Here is a 17,627-nt window from a genome sequence, read left to right on the forward strand (position 1 = left end):
ACCCTCCGAGGCACAAGTCTGGGCAAGGTTGTTTATGGAAGACTTGCAGTTGCCCATGCATACCAGCCTCCTCTCTCTACACTACCAATGTTATCCAAGGGAAAGGCAAAGGTCGATACAGCTTGGCACCAGTGATATCACAACTCATTTCTACAGCTGAGTGAACTGAAGCAATATGAAATAAAGTGTCTTGCTCAAGAACACAACTCGCAGCCCAGTCAGGGAATCAAACTTACAACCTCATGATCGTAAGCTCAATGCTCTAGCCACTGAGCCATGCACCTTCACAGTGACCTGAAAAATAATAATAATAATAATAATAATAATAATAATAATAATAATAGCGTAACATTTCCGGCAAAAACGAAGTAAACAAAAAACAACAAACCCAGACCGTAGAGATGTATAATAGTGTACAAAAAGCACCATTCCAGAACACCACAGACAAACATATGAATGAAAAGGAAGGCAAAACAAATCTAAAGCCTGGGAATAACGAAGGGAAACCTAATAATTACGATACTATGAAAATGAGAATAACCAAAGAACTGAAAACCACAGATCTTAGAATGGACCACAGATCTTAGAATGGACCACAGATTATATCTCCCAAAAATCAAAATAGACAATAAAACAACATCAATAATAAATAGCATAAACCTGGCCGTCACGGAACTAACAACCACAGAAACAACTGGCAATATTACTGAGCTAAATGACATAATATATGCGGCAGCCACTGCAGCCACAAAAGAAGCAGGATACTCACTCAAACCCATCCGAACAGGAGTTCTACCACCCAAACAGACCTTGTGGATAAATAACATCCAGTACAAAATTTAAAAAAAGAGAAAAGATTTATCGATTCCCAATGAAATTAGTAAACAATCAACACAACTAAGTAACAAGAAGAAAACAAAAATACTGTACAAATACAGCATTACAGAAAAAGACTTACCTGAGGCAAAGGAAAAACTAAAGCAAGACATCCTTGCCAAAGCACAAAGGATCCGCCGGTATGAGAAATGCCAACGTTTCTTTGAACAAAACAAACAGTTCAAATCCAACCCCAAAAAACTCTACCAAGAACTGGGTAAAAATAAAATAGACATTACTGCAGCACCAACAGCAGAAGAACTGGAAGAATTCTGGAAACAAATATGGTCGGTGAAGCAACAACCCCAGAAAAGGACCATTAAAACAACGAACTTAGCACCTGAGCAACTCTGGACCCCTATAACAACTGAAGAGGTCACCCAGACACTGCAAAGACTAAGCAACTGGAAGGCACCTGGGCACGACAAGATCCCCAACTTCTGGTTAAAACACCTGACCGGAATGCATAAAAAGCTGGCAGAAAACTTTAACAACATACTAGCAGAGCCAGAGACAATGCCTGAATGGCTCACGAAAGGGAAAACCATCTTAATTCCCAAATCCACGGAAACGGAGAAACCACAAAACTATAGACCTATAACCTGTCTCCCTACGATCTACAAAGCCTTTACTGCAATAATATCGCAGAGATTGAGTAAGCACCTGGAAAATAACAACCTGTTTCCAGAAGAGCAGAAGGGATGCTGCAAGGGCTCATATGGCTGTAAAGATCAATTATTGATCAATAAAGCCATAACTGAAGACAGCCGCAGAAAGAAGAAAGGCCTCAGTATGGCCTGGGTGGACTACCAAAAGGCTTTCGACAGTGTTCCCCACACGTGGATTCTGGAAACACTAGCCATAAACAAGGTGGCACCAATTATTATAAAATACATAAGGCACTCAATGAACAAATGGCAGACAGTGCTACAGCTCCAAACCAAAGAGGGACTTGTGAAAACGAAAGCCATCCCCATTAGAAGAGGAATATTCCAGGGAGACACGCTCTCTCCACTCCTGTTCTACCTGGCACTCACACCTTGAACTGAATTGCTAAATAGAACTGGATGCGGTTACAAATGCTAAGGGAAAACAGTCAGCTACCTTCTTTATATGGATGACCTAAAATTATATGCAAAAAATGACAAAGAGTTGGAAACACTACTACAGACAGTACACGGCTTTACCAAGGAAATAGATATGAAATTCGGATTAGAAAAATGTGCCAAAGCAACCCTGAAAAGAGGAAAATTAGTTAAAAGTAGCAACATAACACTAGATAAAGCCAATGAAATAAGAGAACTAGACGAAAGCCAACCATACAAATATTTAGGAGTCAATGAACTAGATAGGATACAACATACACAAATGAAAGAAAAAAATAAAGAAAGAGTACTATAGACGAGTTAGATCAATACTAAAAACAAAGCTCAATGCTAAAAACAAGATAATGGGTATCAACACTTTAGCTGTCCCAGTTATAAGTTACAGCTACAATATCCTTAACTGGACACTAAACGGACTATCTAAAATAGACAGGAAAACAAGAAAAATAATGACAGGATATAGGATGCACCACCCAAAATCTGACATAGAAAGGCTATATATACAACGCACTGAAGGTGGCAGGGGTCTTATACAGCTAGAAAACTATTACAAAATAACCACCATAGGACTGCAAAAATACCTACTCCAGAAGCAAGGAAAACTAATTCAAATAGCCACAAAACACGAGCAAAACAAAAAACTGTTTTCAGTATTTAAGGAAGCTGATAAATACAAACAAGAAATCATACTACCTAACAAATAAGAAGAAGAAGAAGAAGAAGAAGAAGAAGAAGAAGAAGAAGAAGAAGAAGAAGAAGAAGAAGAAGAAGAAGAAGAAGAAGAAGAAGAAGAAGAAGAAGAAGAAGAAGAAGAAACAACAAAAGCTATAAAACAAATGAAATCCAAACAAAAACTAGAACAGCAATGGACCATGATAAAACAATGGCAAGAAAAGCCCCTACATGGTAAATACTGGGCTAAACTAAATGCAAAAGAAATAGACAGAGAAAAATCCCAGCAATGGTTGAGAAGCTCAGGACTCAAAGCAGAGACTGAAGGATTTTTAATTGCTGCACAAGACCAAAGCCTCCCCACCAGAAATTACCAAAAATATATAATGAAAAGAAACATAACAAGTAACTGTAGAATATGTGGAGATGGACAAGAAACAATAAATCATATTATCTCTGGCTGCCCAGTCCTGGCTAAGAAGGAATATATTCACAGACACGACAGAGCTGGGACCTATATACACTGGAAGCTATGCCAACACTATGGAATAACAACAGAAAAAAGATGGTATAAACACACGCCAGAAAAGGTCACAGAAAACGAGAAAGCAACCATACTCTGGGATATGCCAATACACACAGATAGAGAAATTAAAGCAAATAGACCAGATATAGTTGTCAAAGATCATGAAGAAAAAAAATGCTTTCTAATAGATGTATCAATACCAGCAGATGACAACGTTTCCCTAAAAGAAATGGAAAAACTTTCAAAATACAAAGACCTGGAAATAGAGGTAACTCGAATATGGAATTTAAAAACAGAAACAATTCCTATCATAGTAGGTGCCTTAGGTATAATAAAAAAATATTCAGACAAATACATAACAAAAACACCAGGACTTACAAATATATATAACATACAGAAAATTGCACCACTGGGTACTGCACACATCCTACGCAAAACACTTTCAATACAGTAACCATAAGAGCATCACAGCAAACCACAGCACATACCCAAGGCGCACAGAGCTGCACTCGGTAGTGAAGTGAAAGAACGTTATAAAAATAAAACTACTGAACAATAATAATAATAATAATAATAATAATAATAATAATAACATCGAAAATATACCTTAGGAATGAGAACATTTTGGCTGATATACCCTCTGGCCTTCATCACGCATCTTGGGGAAATTTTGAACCTGGGTTCTCATTCCTGGGAGCTTACCACTTCATGAATATATCAGTGATGTTTAACAAATTTTTCTATTTACTTAAAGATTGTAGTAATTAATGTAATAAGACTTTGTCAATAGAGGAACATTTAGATGTGTAGGTGTCCTAATTATAATGTATCTGATACTGTTTGGTAGATGGTGTTCTGCTTCTGCATTAATTCTACTTAAATATGCTTTTAAATAGACAATTTTGATAAGATCAGATAAAAAATGTAAATTCAATTAAACTACTTCAACAAAATATTTTCACACTTTTCTTCCAGATAGTTGTATTATTTTAATGTTTCTCCCATGAAATATGATAAAATGTCTGCTGTGAATTTGAACATAGCAACCATTAAAACATAATCCAATACTTTATCCATTGTTATTTTGCTTTAGCACCAATTACTATAAAAAAAGTTAATTTTCACTAAAAGTCTCAGTTATTTTTTATCAAGTAACATGTTCAATCTATATATAACATGGCTAGAGTGACTGTTAAGTCTTAGTGCTATTTCTTCTAACAATTACCAGTAAGATCAGCATTACACCAATTATTTTTTCTAGTTAACTTCTTTGCTGTTAAAGCAGACATGAATTCTTCAATGCCTTTTCCAGTAAACAGTACAGTGCCATTTGAAGCATATGTCTTCTTCCCCGAGGGCCTGACTCATGCAGCCCAAACAATGTGCAGATGATATTACATCAGAATAGTGTTCAAAAGTAATATTGAACTCTAGAGAATTCTTATCAAAGTAAAATTCTCATAAGAAATACCAAACTTCTCACAATCATAGGCTACATAGAGACTAGTGCCTCAGATTAGTTACACAAAGAAATACACATGCTCAAAATAAAAGATCACCTGGATACAACAACAAAAATAAACTTTCAGAATATCTTCAAGAAGAATGGCAATAAAAGATAAATCTGAGGCTTGTAATCTGTTTCAAAATACCAATTGGTGTTTATCTTAGAACTATCATTTTCAACATTCTGAAGCACTTGCACTATGTGTTCATGATTGGTAAGTGTTGTGATAATAGTTGCTAGATGCCCAGACCACTGTTATTCCAATAAATGCTAAAAAAGCACTTCAACTGCATGAACTATAACTAAATGTAACTGGTGATTGAAGTTGCGCACATATGGTATTTCTGTTGCAATATTTCTTGGGCACCAGCAATTCAGCTAGATATTATTGAAGCACCATCATAGCACTGAGATTTAATATTTTCTAACTTTAGTCTAGCATCTTCAATACTTTAAACAATATAGCATTAGCCAAAATTTCAGCCTTTAAGTTTTTGGTCATAGTTAAAGCAATTGGACTTTCTGATATGCCCCCCACCACTTTTACAAACTCTATAATGACTAAGATATTTTTAATATTAGTAGGATCTCATGATCCTACTAATATTATTTGATTGCATTTAATAGTAAAAGAAAGGTGGTATCTGATTGATGAATATCATCACTTATTTGATTCAAGACAACATCTTTCATAAATCATATAATTTCATTTTGCATCTTAACAGATGTGTACAATGCATTCTTAAATATCACTGAAGATATTTCAAAAAGTCATAGAAAAATTTCAAAGACTTTGATATCATTATTGCGATGTGAAGGAGGAAAAGACGGAAGCAGAGAGAGAATTACGGTAGCTTTATATGTCTATTTGGAAGGGTCAATCACAACGTCCACATGCTCTGCCGCCCTACCATCTAACAGGTCTGCTCTTGTATACTGTGCACTGCCAACTAACCATTCGTGCTTTGCCATCCCCGCATGTCCACCGTGGCCCTTCCTGTGGGACACACAGGCCCCACTTCTGATGGGACATGCGTACTCCCTCACTTCTGGTCCTTCCCTACAACACAGCCTGGCTAATAACAACCCCCCCCCCAATCTGAAGATCATTCAACCAACCTGCCCACACCCAGCTTCGTCCTCTTGTCCATTACTGTTGGCTCCATCCTCCATAGCAGTGATGGTCTCCTGTGCACATCCAAAACATGACATGACATGCCATCTACAGACACATTGTTGCTCGAATTTACAGAGGTTATTGTCCCCTTTTCCTAACCTGCACAAAGGCATGCTCTTTCTCTTCTGTGGGTTGTGGCGATGCAGTACATGGATGTCTCCATTCATACTCAAATATTGCCCTGTGTGACACTGGCTCCTCAGCCTGTCCCAACCTGGGCAACATATTATACCAAATAACTGCCTCGACCAGTGATATGTGGCCCCTCTCTACTATGGTATTGATGGTGCGATGATGCCTCTCCACAACCTTTCCCGCCACCACGACGGCCACTACTGGCAACGACCGTATACATGCCTCTATTCTTTTGATAGGACAATTACCGGCACAGTAGTCTCCCTTAGACCATTTCCCTGAACGCATTCACTTGTGATGTGGCCTATTTGTCTGCATTGATAGCAAATTACTCCAGGCTTGGGTTCCTTGCAGTCTCTCACCATATGCGAACCCTGACACCAAAAACACTGCCCTTTGAAGGGTCACACACATTCCTTGTTTGATCCCTCTCTGCCACTCTTTGTTTGACTCCTTCTCATTGTTGCAGTCACGGCTAGCAGTGTTATCCTGCAACACAAGGTAAGGACTCTGGCCCGAGATACTACTTCTCCCATCACCATGAAGTGAATATTCAGCAACTTTTGCAGTTCAACTGACATGTGGTCAGGAAATCCTGTCACAAATGCAAATTTAACTGTTTGTTCCAGTCCTTCGTCTTTGTATCCTGCAAGTTTGGCCAATCTCCTGATTTCATTGGCAAACACATCGACCTGTTCACCCGTCCACTTCACTTTCTGCAGTCGACCATATGCCATGAATGGCCCTTCCGTAAAAGCCTCCATCAGCTGGACTTCAATGTTTTCTGTGCTTAACTGGTCCTTCTCCTCCATTTCCAGGTATAGCGCCAACGCTGATCCATCAAGGTACAACAGTATGAAACTCGCTAGGTCATCTATACTGTGGAGTCTTGCCACCAACTTAATTTTTTTCAACCAAGCGGCAACGTCTCCCTCGCCACAAAATGGTCTAACCATCTTGTTCAAAATGCAGACCATACCCATCATTTTTTTTTTTTTTAGCTGAAATAGCTTGTAATGTGAAAGAGGAAAAGATAGAAGCAGAGAGAGAACTACTGTAGTCTTACTTGTCTATCTAGAAGGGTCACTCACAACATCCATGGGCTCTGTCTGCCATTGTACCATCTATCTATGTGGAAGGGGTCGTTCACAACGTGCACATGCTCTCTCTGCTGCCATACTGTCTAACAGGTTTACTCTCATACGCTGTCCACTGCTAACTAACTGCTCGTGCCTCACCGACCCCACATACCCACCATGGCCCTTCCGGTGGGACCCACAGGCCCCACTTCTGACAGGACATGCATACTCCCTCACTTCTGGTCCTTCCCTACAATACAGCCTGGCTCATAACACCACAGTTATTGTTGTTACCACAGAAAGAAAATTCATTACTGCACAAAAATCAAGTCACTTCTCCAAAGATTGTAAATAGTAGAGATTTTTCTCAGTTGATCTTCATCTACCAATGTAAATATACTCTAATTGTCCTACATTTCTGCCTTTCACTCCAAAATTTCTTAGCATTTTCATGTGAATTCTCATGCCGCAATAAATCCTTCAACTTTGAAATAATTGCCAGCATTTTGGGATAGGGGTGGGGCAAAATTAGGTGTTTTTACTGCATTTTTGACTTTGAAACAAAATATGTTTTTTACAAATGTTCACAAGCTTAGTAAAAATATATCAGCTAAGCAAATGGCCTTCTTTAAATGCATTAAAAATATTATAACATAATCTGATCAGTATTTCAGAAAACTATCGCCGTTCTCTTTGAGCATATAAAAGACAGATTTAGATGAGGCAAAATGAGTAAACAAAGATAAAGGCAAACTTGTTGCTTCAATTCTCCAGAAAACAAACTCATACACATCAATATTCATCCCAAGATATCAGAAGCATCAAAAATGCAAAAAAAAAATTTTTTAATATCTAGGTCAAATGAAAGAGGATCAGGGAAAACTAGCACATGATTTGAAATTAACAAAACTCAACTAAATAAAAAGAAAACTCAACATAGAATATTATCTTTAGCTTCTTCACAATTTGCTGGACTTCTCCTCTCCATGATATATTTACTTACCATGCAATTAAAGAGAAGAAATTATTGAAATTAAACATTACTCATCTTACTCGATTTTAGACGTCATTTTTTTAAATTTGAAAATTCTCAAATTATACATTAGTGTGGGAAAAAATTGACTTGGAATCCAACAGAGAAAAGAATATTGATTGATAAACACCAGAAATTATCAAGATATTTTATTAGCAATTCAATTACAATTGGATCACAGTTGAGGAAAAATTTCTTGGAAAAAGAAGACCTGCCACCTGATTCTGTTTCAGAATCACTGAACCTCAATGACAACAACTGTGTTGACCAATTTTCACTCCTAAAGACGATGCAACAGTACAAAATAATGATGTAATATTTGCAATGTAATGATTTCAAACAGGTAGGAAGAAAAAACAAGAAATCAGAAGTTACTCATTTTGCCCCAGTTACTAATTTTGGTCCCCCTCCTCCCCTACAGAAACGATGGCAACAACAGTAGAAAGGAGTCTTAGACTAAACTGTGAATTCAAACTACAAAACACAGTATTCTTCTTTTTTCCTTATGGCATTGTTTAGGATAATACACTGCTAATTTTTGTAGACATGACACCAAATGTAATTCAGGTAAGTGTGAGGAAAATATCAAGTTATTCAGGTTCCCTGAAAGTGATAAAGTTTGGTGTAATATTGCAGATTAATCTGAATATGGTTGAGTTGAAATAGAAGAAAATTTACTTGTGATTTTCACTAGTTTTAGAATTTTGGTAATTTCCAGCTAAAAATATAGACAAGATTGTTCTTTATCGCTTCATTGCTTTTTAATTCTAATTAAATAATCTTCTTTTTATTTCAAGCAAATTAAAATAAAAATACTATTAAGAATCGGTATTTTTAAAAAATAGTCTTTTCAGAGGAATTTCTCTCAGACAAGCCAAAAATGTCCTTTCTGATTCTGCATTTGTAAGGTTGTTCCACAATTTGGATAAGAAAGATAATTTTATAATTGACATTGTGAAGTAAAATAAAACAATTATGAAATATCTGAAGAATGTTCTCCTTTTCTGATGACAAACTCAAGTGTCATGTGAAATAAAATACTTCAATAAATGAAAAGCATTTTACTTTTCTTATATTGTTAAGTCCTTTAGGAAATAATTATTGCAACAAACCATTTCCTTTCACTTGAAAAGATCAAGCCCTGTGCTTCATACAACCAATTCATGCATAGTCAGTATTAATAATCCATTAAATTAGACATATTAAAGTCTATGAAGGATGTATTTTATGTAACAGTAGTTGCTGACAAAACTAGTTACTTAGAGGAAGTAACCAATGTCTACCTCTCTCATATATACACATACAGACATTTTATCATCACTGCTTCGGGTTTTACCTACATCCATACACACACACACACACACACACACACACACACACACACACAAGATGTTGATTTAGCTCTGTAAAAGAGAAGCTAAAGCCCCTGCAGACTTCAATTTACCTGCTTCTTCACCACCATTGTGATGGATGCACCACCACTGACATAGCAATGCCAGCTAAAGTATTCAAGGAAAATAAAACGGAAATTTTGATTTAAAGGGCAAAACTATAAACATCCTCTATACGTGTGTGTGTGTGTGTGAAGGTGTTGATGAAGTGGCTGTATGGTAAGTAGCTTGCATCCCAACCTGGGTTCAGTCCCACTGCATGGCATGTTGGGCAAGTGTCTTCTACTATAGCCTCAGGCTAACCAAAGCCTTGTGAGTGGATTTGGTTGACGGAAACTGAAAGAAGCCTGTCGTATATATATATATATATATGTATATGTTTGTCCCCCCACCCTCGCTTGACACCCGATGTTGGTGTGTTTACATCCCTGTAACTTAGCAGTTCAGCAAAAGAGACCGATAGAATAAGTGTTAGGCTTACAAAAAATAAGTCCTGGGGTTGAATTGTTCCACAAAAGGCGATGCTCCAGCATGACCACAGTCAAATAACTGAAACAAATAAAAGAATATCATCAATGTATCATATATCCAAAAAAGAAGCACGCTCTGAAGTATAGACCAGTAAAGTAATTAAGTTAATGTCTGGTCATAGAGTGACCAATGGTTTTGCACCCACAAAGGCTGTAGATTTGTGGATGACTCATCAGACTCTAGTCTGAAGACAAATTTAACTTTTCACTTCTGGGAGGTAGAAATCCGTTACGGTCATTGGACATTTAGTCATCAAAGAATAAATAGCTAGGCATCAGTGAGAACAGGTTATCCCCCTTAGACCAGCTATTTGTGGGCTGTGAGAGGGGGAACAAGGGATTTAGCACTTGGGCTGCTTTTGAATTGTAAGAACCCTTCCAAGTTTTGTCAGAGAACGGGGAAACCCATGCTTGCAGCAGGTAGTGCTTGAAATGGATGCATGACTTGAAGATTTTTTTGGCAAGTATTCAGTGACCCAGTTTTCAGGGAGTCTTTGAGTATCCTAGCTTCTTCAGCAATGCAAAGATTGCAGTGTATGCTCTCATAGATGTAGGGCCCCAGCCACTCTAAGATTTTCTACTTGATATCATATGGGGTCCCTTCATCTTTGAGACACCACACATGGCTAGCCAAGGATGTGATGAGTCATCTTTCCAGGATGCTGAAGGAGGACCTGTGGTTGTTCAAATGTTGCTTGAAGGCTGTCCCAGCTGACTCAATATATTTCTGGACTTGGGTACTGGTTGTGTTCACATTACTGGCACATTTTTGGTTGGCTCCAGGCCCAGGGATGGTGTTGGTGCCACCAGTGTTGTTATAATATATGTGTCTGTGTGTATGTATATATATATATATATATATATATATATATATATATATATATATATATATATATATATATATATATATATATATATATATATATAACTCAAGTCACTTAAATATGTTGGATGTACAGTAAACTTTAAGAACACTCTTGATGATGAAATCAATGTTAGATTATCTAATGCTACAAGTGCTTTTGGAAAACTTCCCATCATTTGTGGGATAAACACAGTGTCAGTCTGAAAACTAAAATAAATCTTGTATTTTGAGCACACTTTTGTATGGGGTAGAAGCATGAACTTCCTACTACAGACATATAAAAAAGAAGTTGAAACCTTTCACATGTGATGTCTGCACAATATCTGCAACATAAAATGGCAAGATAAGATATCAAATGTCAAAATCTTTAAAAATGTGATACATCCAGTATCAAAAGCATGCTGCTGGGAATTCAGTGCAGATAGGTAGGACATGTTCGAATGAAAGATGATCACATCCGGAAAATTCTTTTGTATGGCCAACAAGTAGAGGGATACCATGATAAAGGAAGACCCATCCTTAGGTATAAGGATAAGTTGATTGCAATCACTAAAATCTCTACAGCTTAATTTGACATCTTGAGAATGTTATTGCCTAGATTGATCTGCATGGCATAAAATGTTCTCATGATGCATCAAAACAATTTCAGTTGAAGAAATAGAACAATCAACAAACACATTTGTCCATTTCCAGGCAAAATTAAAATTGTCCCCATTGTGACTTCATAGCAAAATCCATACCTGGACTTGAATTACATTCACGTATCCATCACAAATAGATGCAGCTTCTTTTATTTTTAAACCTTTTCCCTTTGTTTCTTTTCTTTTTTTTAAATCATCTCTTTCAAAGACTCATACCGGGAGCAATCATCATATATACATATATATCATCTTCATCATCATTTAACATCTGTTTTCCATGGATGGTTTGGCAGGTGCTGGCAAGGCCAGAAACCACACCAGGCTCCATTGTCTGGTTGCTAAATTTAACTATATATATATGCATGGTATGAATGGATATATGGATATATAATTTACAGAAAAAAAGATGAAGACAGGTGTAGGAACAACAAACAGGTGTATTAGTTTAACACTTGGGAAGAATGGAAAAGTCTTTTATGTTTCAAGCCTATGCTCTTTGACAGAAAGGATTAAGAGGTAAAAAAAGGAAGAGAGATTGTAAAAAAAAGACAGGGAAAAATCTTTTTGTAGGGATCGGCATGATGAAATAGCCAGAAGAAAGAGGTTGAATGAAAGGGAAATAATGATGGTGACCTGGTCGAACAAATTTATTCATGCGCTTGATGTGTATGTGAGAATGGTATGTGTGAATGTATATGCATGAATGGGGATGAGTGTGTGAGTATGGAAGTGTGGGTGAGCTGAAAAATATGCAGACTTGTATGTGTGTAAGTGACCCAATGCATACAGTATGAGGAGTATATGCATTACATGTACTATTATGAATGTGTTGTGCATATGGATGTGTGTACATATGTGTGTGGTTATCATGTGTGTGCATGCAAATGAATTGGCCTGGGTGTGTGTATGTGTACAAGTAACCTAGTGTATGTATTGTGTGGAGTAATGTGCGTTTTGTGTACCTGTGTGTGTCTGTGCATGCACGTATGGACATATATATGTGTGAGTATGCATACAGATGTGTGTATTTGTGTGAGGCTAATGTGTATGTGTGTGCACATGTGCATGCATGCATGTGCAAACGCTTGTGTTTAGTAGTTGATATATAGGCAGGCATGGTTGTGTGGCAAGCTTGCTTCCCAACCACATGAGTCAGGGTTCAGTCTTACTGCATGACACCTTTTGCAACCATCTTCTATTATTGCCCTAGGCTGATCAAAGCCTTGAGTGGATTTGGCAGAGGAAAACTAAAAGAAGCACATCATATATATATATATATATATATATATATATATAATAATTAAGATTCAGTTGAATTAAGTACTTAGGTTGAGGCATCAAGTCAGTCCAGTATGGTCCGCACAGCTCGAAGCTAGGTGAATAAAAAGCAAAAATAAGTAACATGGATATTCAGGTGTCAGTGTATTAAGGCTGTTTGAAGTGGCTCCATTTAATCACTCAATGAAAGCATTACATCAATTTGAAATAAACCACTCTCCTCAGATGCAGATGACATATAGATTTCCAACATAAAGGATATATTTTAATATATAAATTTTACTAAGTTTTGATGCACATCTTTTTCCATACTTTTAATTCCCACACTTAGATCTCATTGTGACCTCTTTTGTTTTCCATTTTAGGCCCCTTTCATAATAATATGATAAGTCACTCCTGTCCTTCCTCTTTCTGGTTATCACCTCTTCTCTATATATCATTATCTTACTTGCAACTTCTGAGGCATATTCTTTTATGTAGATATGGCTGGTTTTATGGTCTCAATAAAATAGGGGTAGGGAGAGTCATCATCATCATCATCGTTGTTTAACGTCCGCTTTCCATGCTAGCATCAGTTGGACGATTTGACTGGGGACTGGTGAAACCAGATGGCTACACCAGGCTCCAATCTGATTTGGCAGAGTTTCTACAGCTGGATGTCCTTCCTAACACCAACCACTCCGAGAGTGTAGTAGGTGCTTTTATGTGCCACTGGCACGAAGGCCAGTCAGGTGGTACTGGCAACGACCATGCTCAAAATGGTGTATTTTACGTGCCACATGCACAGGAGCCAGTTCAAATGTCTTTAAACGTGCCAGGAAGGCGACGCTGGGCACAGGTGCCATTGACGGTTTCGCTTTCGCTTGCCCCAATAAGTCTTCGCAAGCCGAGTTTCGTGTCCAATGAAGGAGACGGTGTTGGCATGGGTGCCAGTCGTCGAATTTAGTTCGATTTCGATTTCACTTGCCTCAACAGGTCTTCGCAAGCGGAGTTTAATGTCCAATGAAGGAAGGTACGTATAAGTGGGCTGCCTTAGGCCTTCGATTTAGGTCTCACTTGGCTTGCCTGGTCTTCTCACGCACAGTATCTTTCCAAAGGTCTCGGTCAGAAGTCATCGCCACGGTGAGGCGCAATGTTCAAAGGTCGTGCCTCACCACCTCATCCCAGGTCTTCCTGGGCCTACCTCTTCTACAGGTTCCCTCCACTGCTAGGGTGTGGCACTTTTTCACACAGCTATCCTCATCCATTCTCGCTACATGACCATACCAGCGCAATCGTCTTTCTTGCATACCACAACTGATGCTTCATAAGTTCAACTTTTCTCTCAAGGTATTAACACTCTGTCTAGTATGCACACTGACATTACACATCCATCGGAGCATACTGGCTTCATTCCTTGCAAGCTTACGCATGTCTTCAGCAGTCACAGCCCATGTTTCACTGCCATGAAGCATGGCTGTCCGCACACATGCGTCATACAATCTGCCTTTTACTCTGAGAGAGAGACCCTTTGTCACCAGCAGAGGTAAGAGCTCTCTGAACTTTGCCCAGGCTATTCTTATTCTAGCAGCTACGCTTTCAGCGTACCCACCCCCACTATTAATTTGGTCACCAAGATAGCGGAAGCTATCAACCACTTCTAGTTTTTCTCCCTGGAATGTGGCAGAAGTTGTTTTCTGCACATTCATAGTGTTTATAGCTCCTGAACATCTGCTACAAACAAAAACTAACTTCCTAGATAACCTTCCTTTGATATTGCTGCACCTCTTATGTGTCCATAGCTTGCACTGGGTGCATCTTATAGAGTTACTACCCACGCCTTTTCTACAGATCGAGCAGGGCCATCTACCCAAAAGGGTTTGTGTTTTGTCTGCCTTCCTACTTATTAGGACTTTGGTTTTAGCTAGGTTGACTCTAAGGCCCTTCGATTCTAGTCCTTGCTTCCACACCTGAAACTTCTCTTCTATTTCTGATAGTGACTCGGCAATTAGTGCAAGGTCATCAGCATAGAGGAGCTCCCAGAGGCATCCTGTCTTGAATTCCTCTGTTATAGCCTGGAGGACTATGATAAATAGGAGGGGGCTGAGGACAGAACCTTGGTGGACCTCTACCTCCACCCGGAATACTTCATTGTACTCATTGCCAACCCTCACCTTACTGACAGCATCTCTGTACATGGCTCGCACAGCTCTCACATCACCACCAACAAGAACTTAACAGTCAATCCCCAATGGATTTAATCCCAAGGAGTTGTAGACTACATGCTGCATTGAGTATTTTGAATGTGATTAGGATAAAGATGAATGTAGCTATATCACCATTCCTCTTTCTTGACCACCATTATTTTCTTCTTCCACTCTAAATTATAGTAAGTTTTAAGTATTTTTCCCTAAATTCATTCTGCCACAAAAATAGCAAAGAGAAGCAATGTAATTATTTTAGTCTCTAATATTGATGAAAAATTTGCTAAAAAATTATAATGGTGTATCCTGTATGTTGGAAATCTATATAGCTGTATGCGCCCAAGGAGAGCAGTTTATTTCAAATTGATGTAATGTTTGCATTGATTGGTTAAATGGAGCCGCTTGAAATGGCTATAATGCACTGATACCTGAACATCCTTGTTACGTATTTGCTATATATATATATTTATAAATACACACACACACACACACACACACACATACATACATATAGAAGAAGAAGAAGAATATAACACAAGGATGGAAGTTAACTGGCTTTAATAGTGGATCACAACATATGGTTCTGCATCCCACATCAGCTTTAAGTTACCAGATTTATATCGTATAACATTTTTAATCCAAAATACACTAAACTAGTATATATAAAATATATATAGTATGTTTTATATATATATGTATGTTTTGTGTATGTGTCAGTTGCCCCCACCACCACTTGACAATAGTCAGTTTATTTATTCACAATACTGCTTTCATGTGCTTACTACAATATTTTATTCTTGCCTGGCTAACATCAGTTTTGATACTAATTTTCTGTGAGGAAGCAAAGACTTCCAGAGTTGTCTCATACTGTACCAGGATTGATTATAAATGCAGGAAGCCGACAAGACTTTATGTCACAAGGGGCCAAATTTAACTGTTTTAAGTAATAATATATGTAACTCCTACTAAATATGTTGAGTGCCTCCCTTGTTCCTTTGTCCACTCACCTCTGTGTATATAGGGGTATGGCAGTGACATCATTTACTGCGGTCAACGCTATGGCAAGATTCTCTTTCTTCTCTGACAAGGAACGATTCCCATCATACCATATGCATCCCATCATATCATACTATATATAGCAAAAACAAAACTGATGCAAATACATCTTTGCCACTAAACAGCATCAAAGCATTTGACAGTTCAGTAAAGCGGCAACTGAACAACAACATCAACAACAATATTGATAGTAAAGAAGTGAAACCTAGAGGAGGAAAGATAAAGAAACAAAATTTTGAAAGAAACATGAACTGCCAGTGCCACCACCATAAAGTAGCTACAGCCATAACAAGAGATGCTGGAAAGGGGATTTCTTTTGCAAATGTTACAAGAAATCTAGTGGATTTGGTCAATGATAAGTACAGGTGAAGTGGTTGAAGGTAAATAGGGGTAGAGATAATCAATGGTAAATGAGTGAGGGTGAAAGATGGATGTTAATAGGAAATGGCTCTGAGGAGAGAGAATGATGACTCGCAGTACACAAAGGGTAATACATTGTAATGAATTCTGCCTTCATTAAATACGTCAAAATATTGTTGGCATCCTTTTGTCTCGGGAGACAATGGAGTTGCGCATAAACTAATCCAGTCTGGTTTTTACATTTCATGTCCTCTCCAGTTTTGCGTAGACCTGGGCTAGATGTAATATTAACCCCTATTGCGATGCTACTGGCGTCACACCATACTATCCCACTCTTTGATTTTGGAACATACCAACTGCCCCTCACTGGATCCTCTGCTCTCACTCTGATCAAGACTTCCTGCATCATGTCGGTCTTCTACTCCCCAACTCTATCGTTCCACCTCACTCCTACGGTTCATCTCTTGATGAAGCCACATGCTGTCTGGAGCCATCCTGCAATCAGGTAGTGTCCCACCAGCTTCCCACACACTGAGAACAGTTCTTGTCTACTCATGCTGGTGCCCAGTTTGAGGATCTCATTCCCTTGCCAGAACACCAATGCGTCGGCCTTGTCTCTCTATAGCTAGAGGCCCAGTGCAGCACCTCCCTCCATTGCCTCTGGTGGCTTGGCGTTCAGTCCAAAACTCTTCAGGTGGCCTATGACTTCAGTTGCTGGCATTACGGCTTCATCCACCAGGATCTCATTGGTATACGAATTGGTGGCCCTTTTTACTCTGTCTACCTTTCCCAGGATGGCCTTGAGAAGTGTTACCATAATCTTGGCGCTGAATTTAGCCCGAACCCCAGCTGGTCAGTATGCCCAGCCCTTATACCCAGTATGTCCGGCCCTTAAACCTGACAAGCTGATGCTGCTACAGTCTCTCAGCCACATGCATCTGCAGGTATGCTGACTTCAAATCAATGATCGTGGAGGCCCCTGTCATCTGCCTCCACTCTTGCAAGGTGTCGTGGCCTCACCACCCGTATGTCATGATATGTGGTCATTCAACTCTCAGAAGTCAAGCACTGGCCTGACTCTATGCTTTGTGGGCTGTACCACCACCATTAGTGGCAGGACTCCACTCTCTACTTCTTCTTCCCAACGGATCAATATGCCCTCCTTAATCCATCTCTCCACCTCCCCCTCAAACTTACTTCTGGCATCTTTCA

The 17,627-nt window shown here is 38.6% G+C and overlaps 1 protein-coding gene across 2 annotated transcripts in view; it reads right to left on the reverse strand.

Moving 5' to 3' along the window:
- LOC106878820 (uncharacterized) overlaps window positions 1-17,627 on the reverse strand; it is a 42,750-nt gene that overhangs the window by 20,349 nt on the left and 4,774 nt on the right. For both annotated transcript variants that reach the window (XR_016245206.1, XM_089366663.1), the window contains one exon: window positions 9,984-10,051. Coding sequence is in view for 1 of the 2 variants with exons in the window: in XM_089366663.1 (XP_089222789.1) it covers window positions 9,984-10,051 (68 nt within the window). In the remaining variant the exon portion in view is untranslated. The remainder of the gene's footprint in view (window positions 1-9,983; window positions 10,052-17,627) is intronic.

This window comes from Octopus bimaculoides, chromosome 19, assembly GCF_046866305.1.
Source record: "Octopus bimaculoides isolate indiv1 chromosome 19, ASM4686630v1, whole genome shotgun sequence".
In the NCBI taxonomy this organism is placed as follows: Eukaryota; Metazoa; Mollusca; class Cephalopoda; order Octopoda; family Octopodidae; genus Octopus; species Octopus bimaculoides.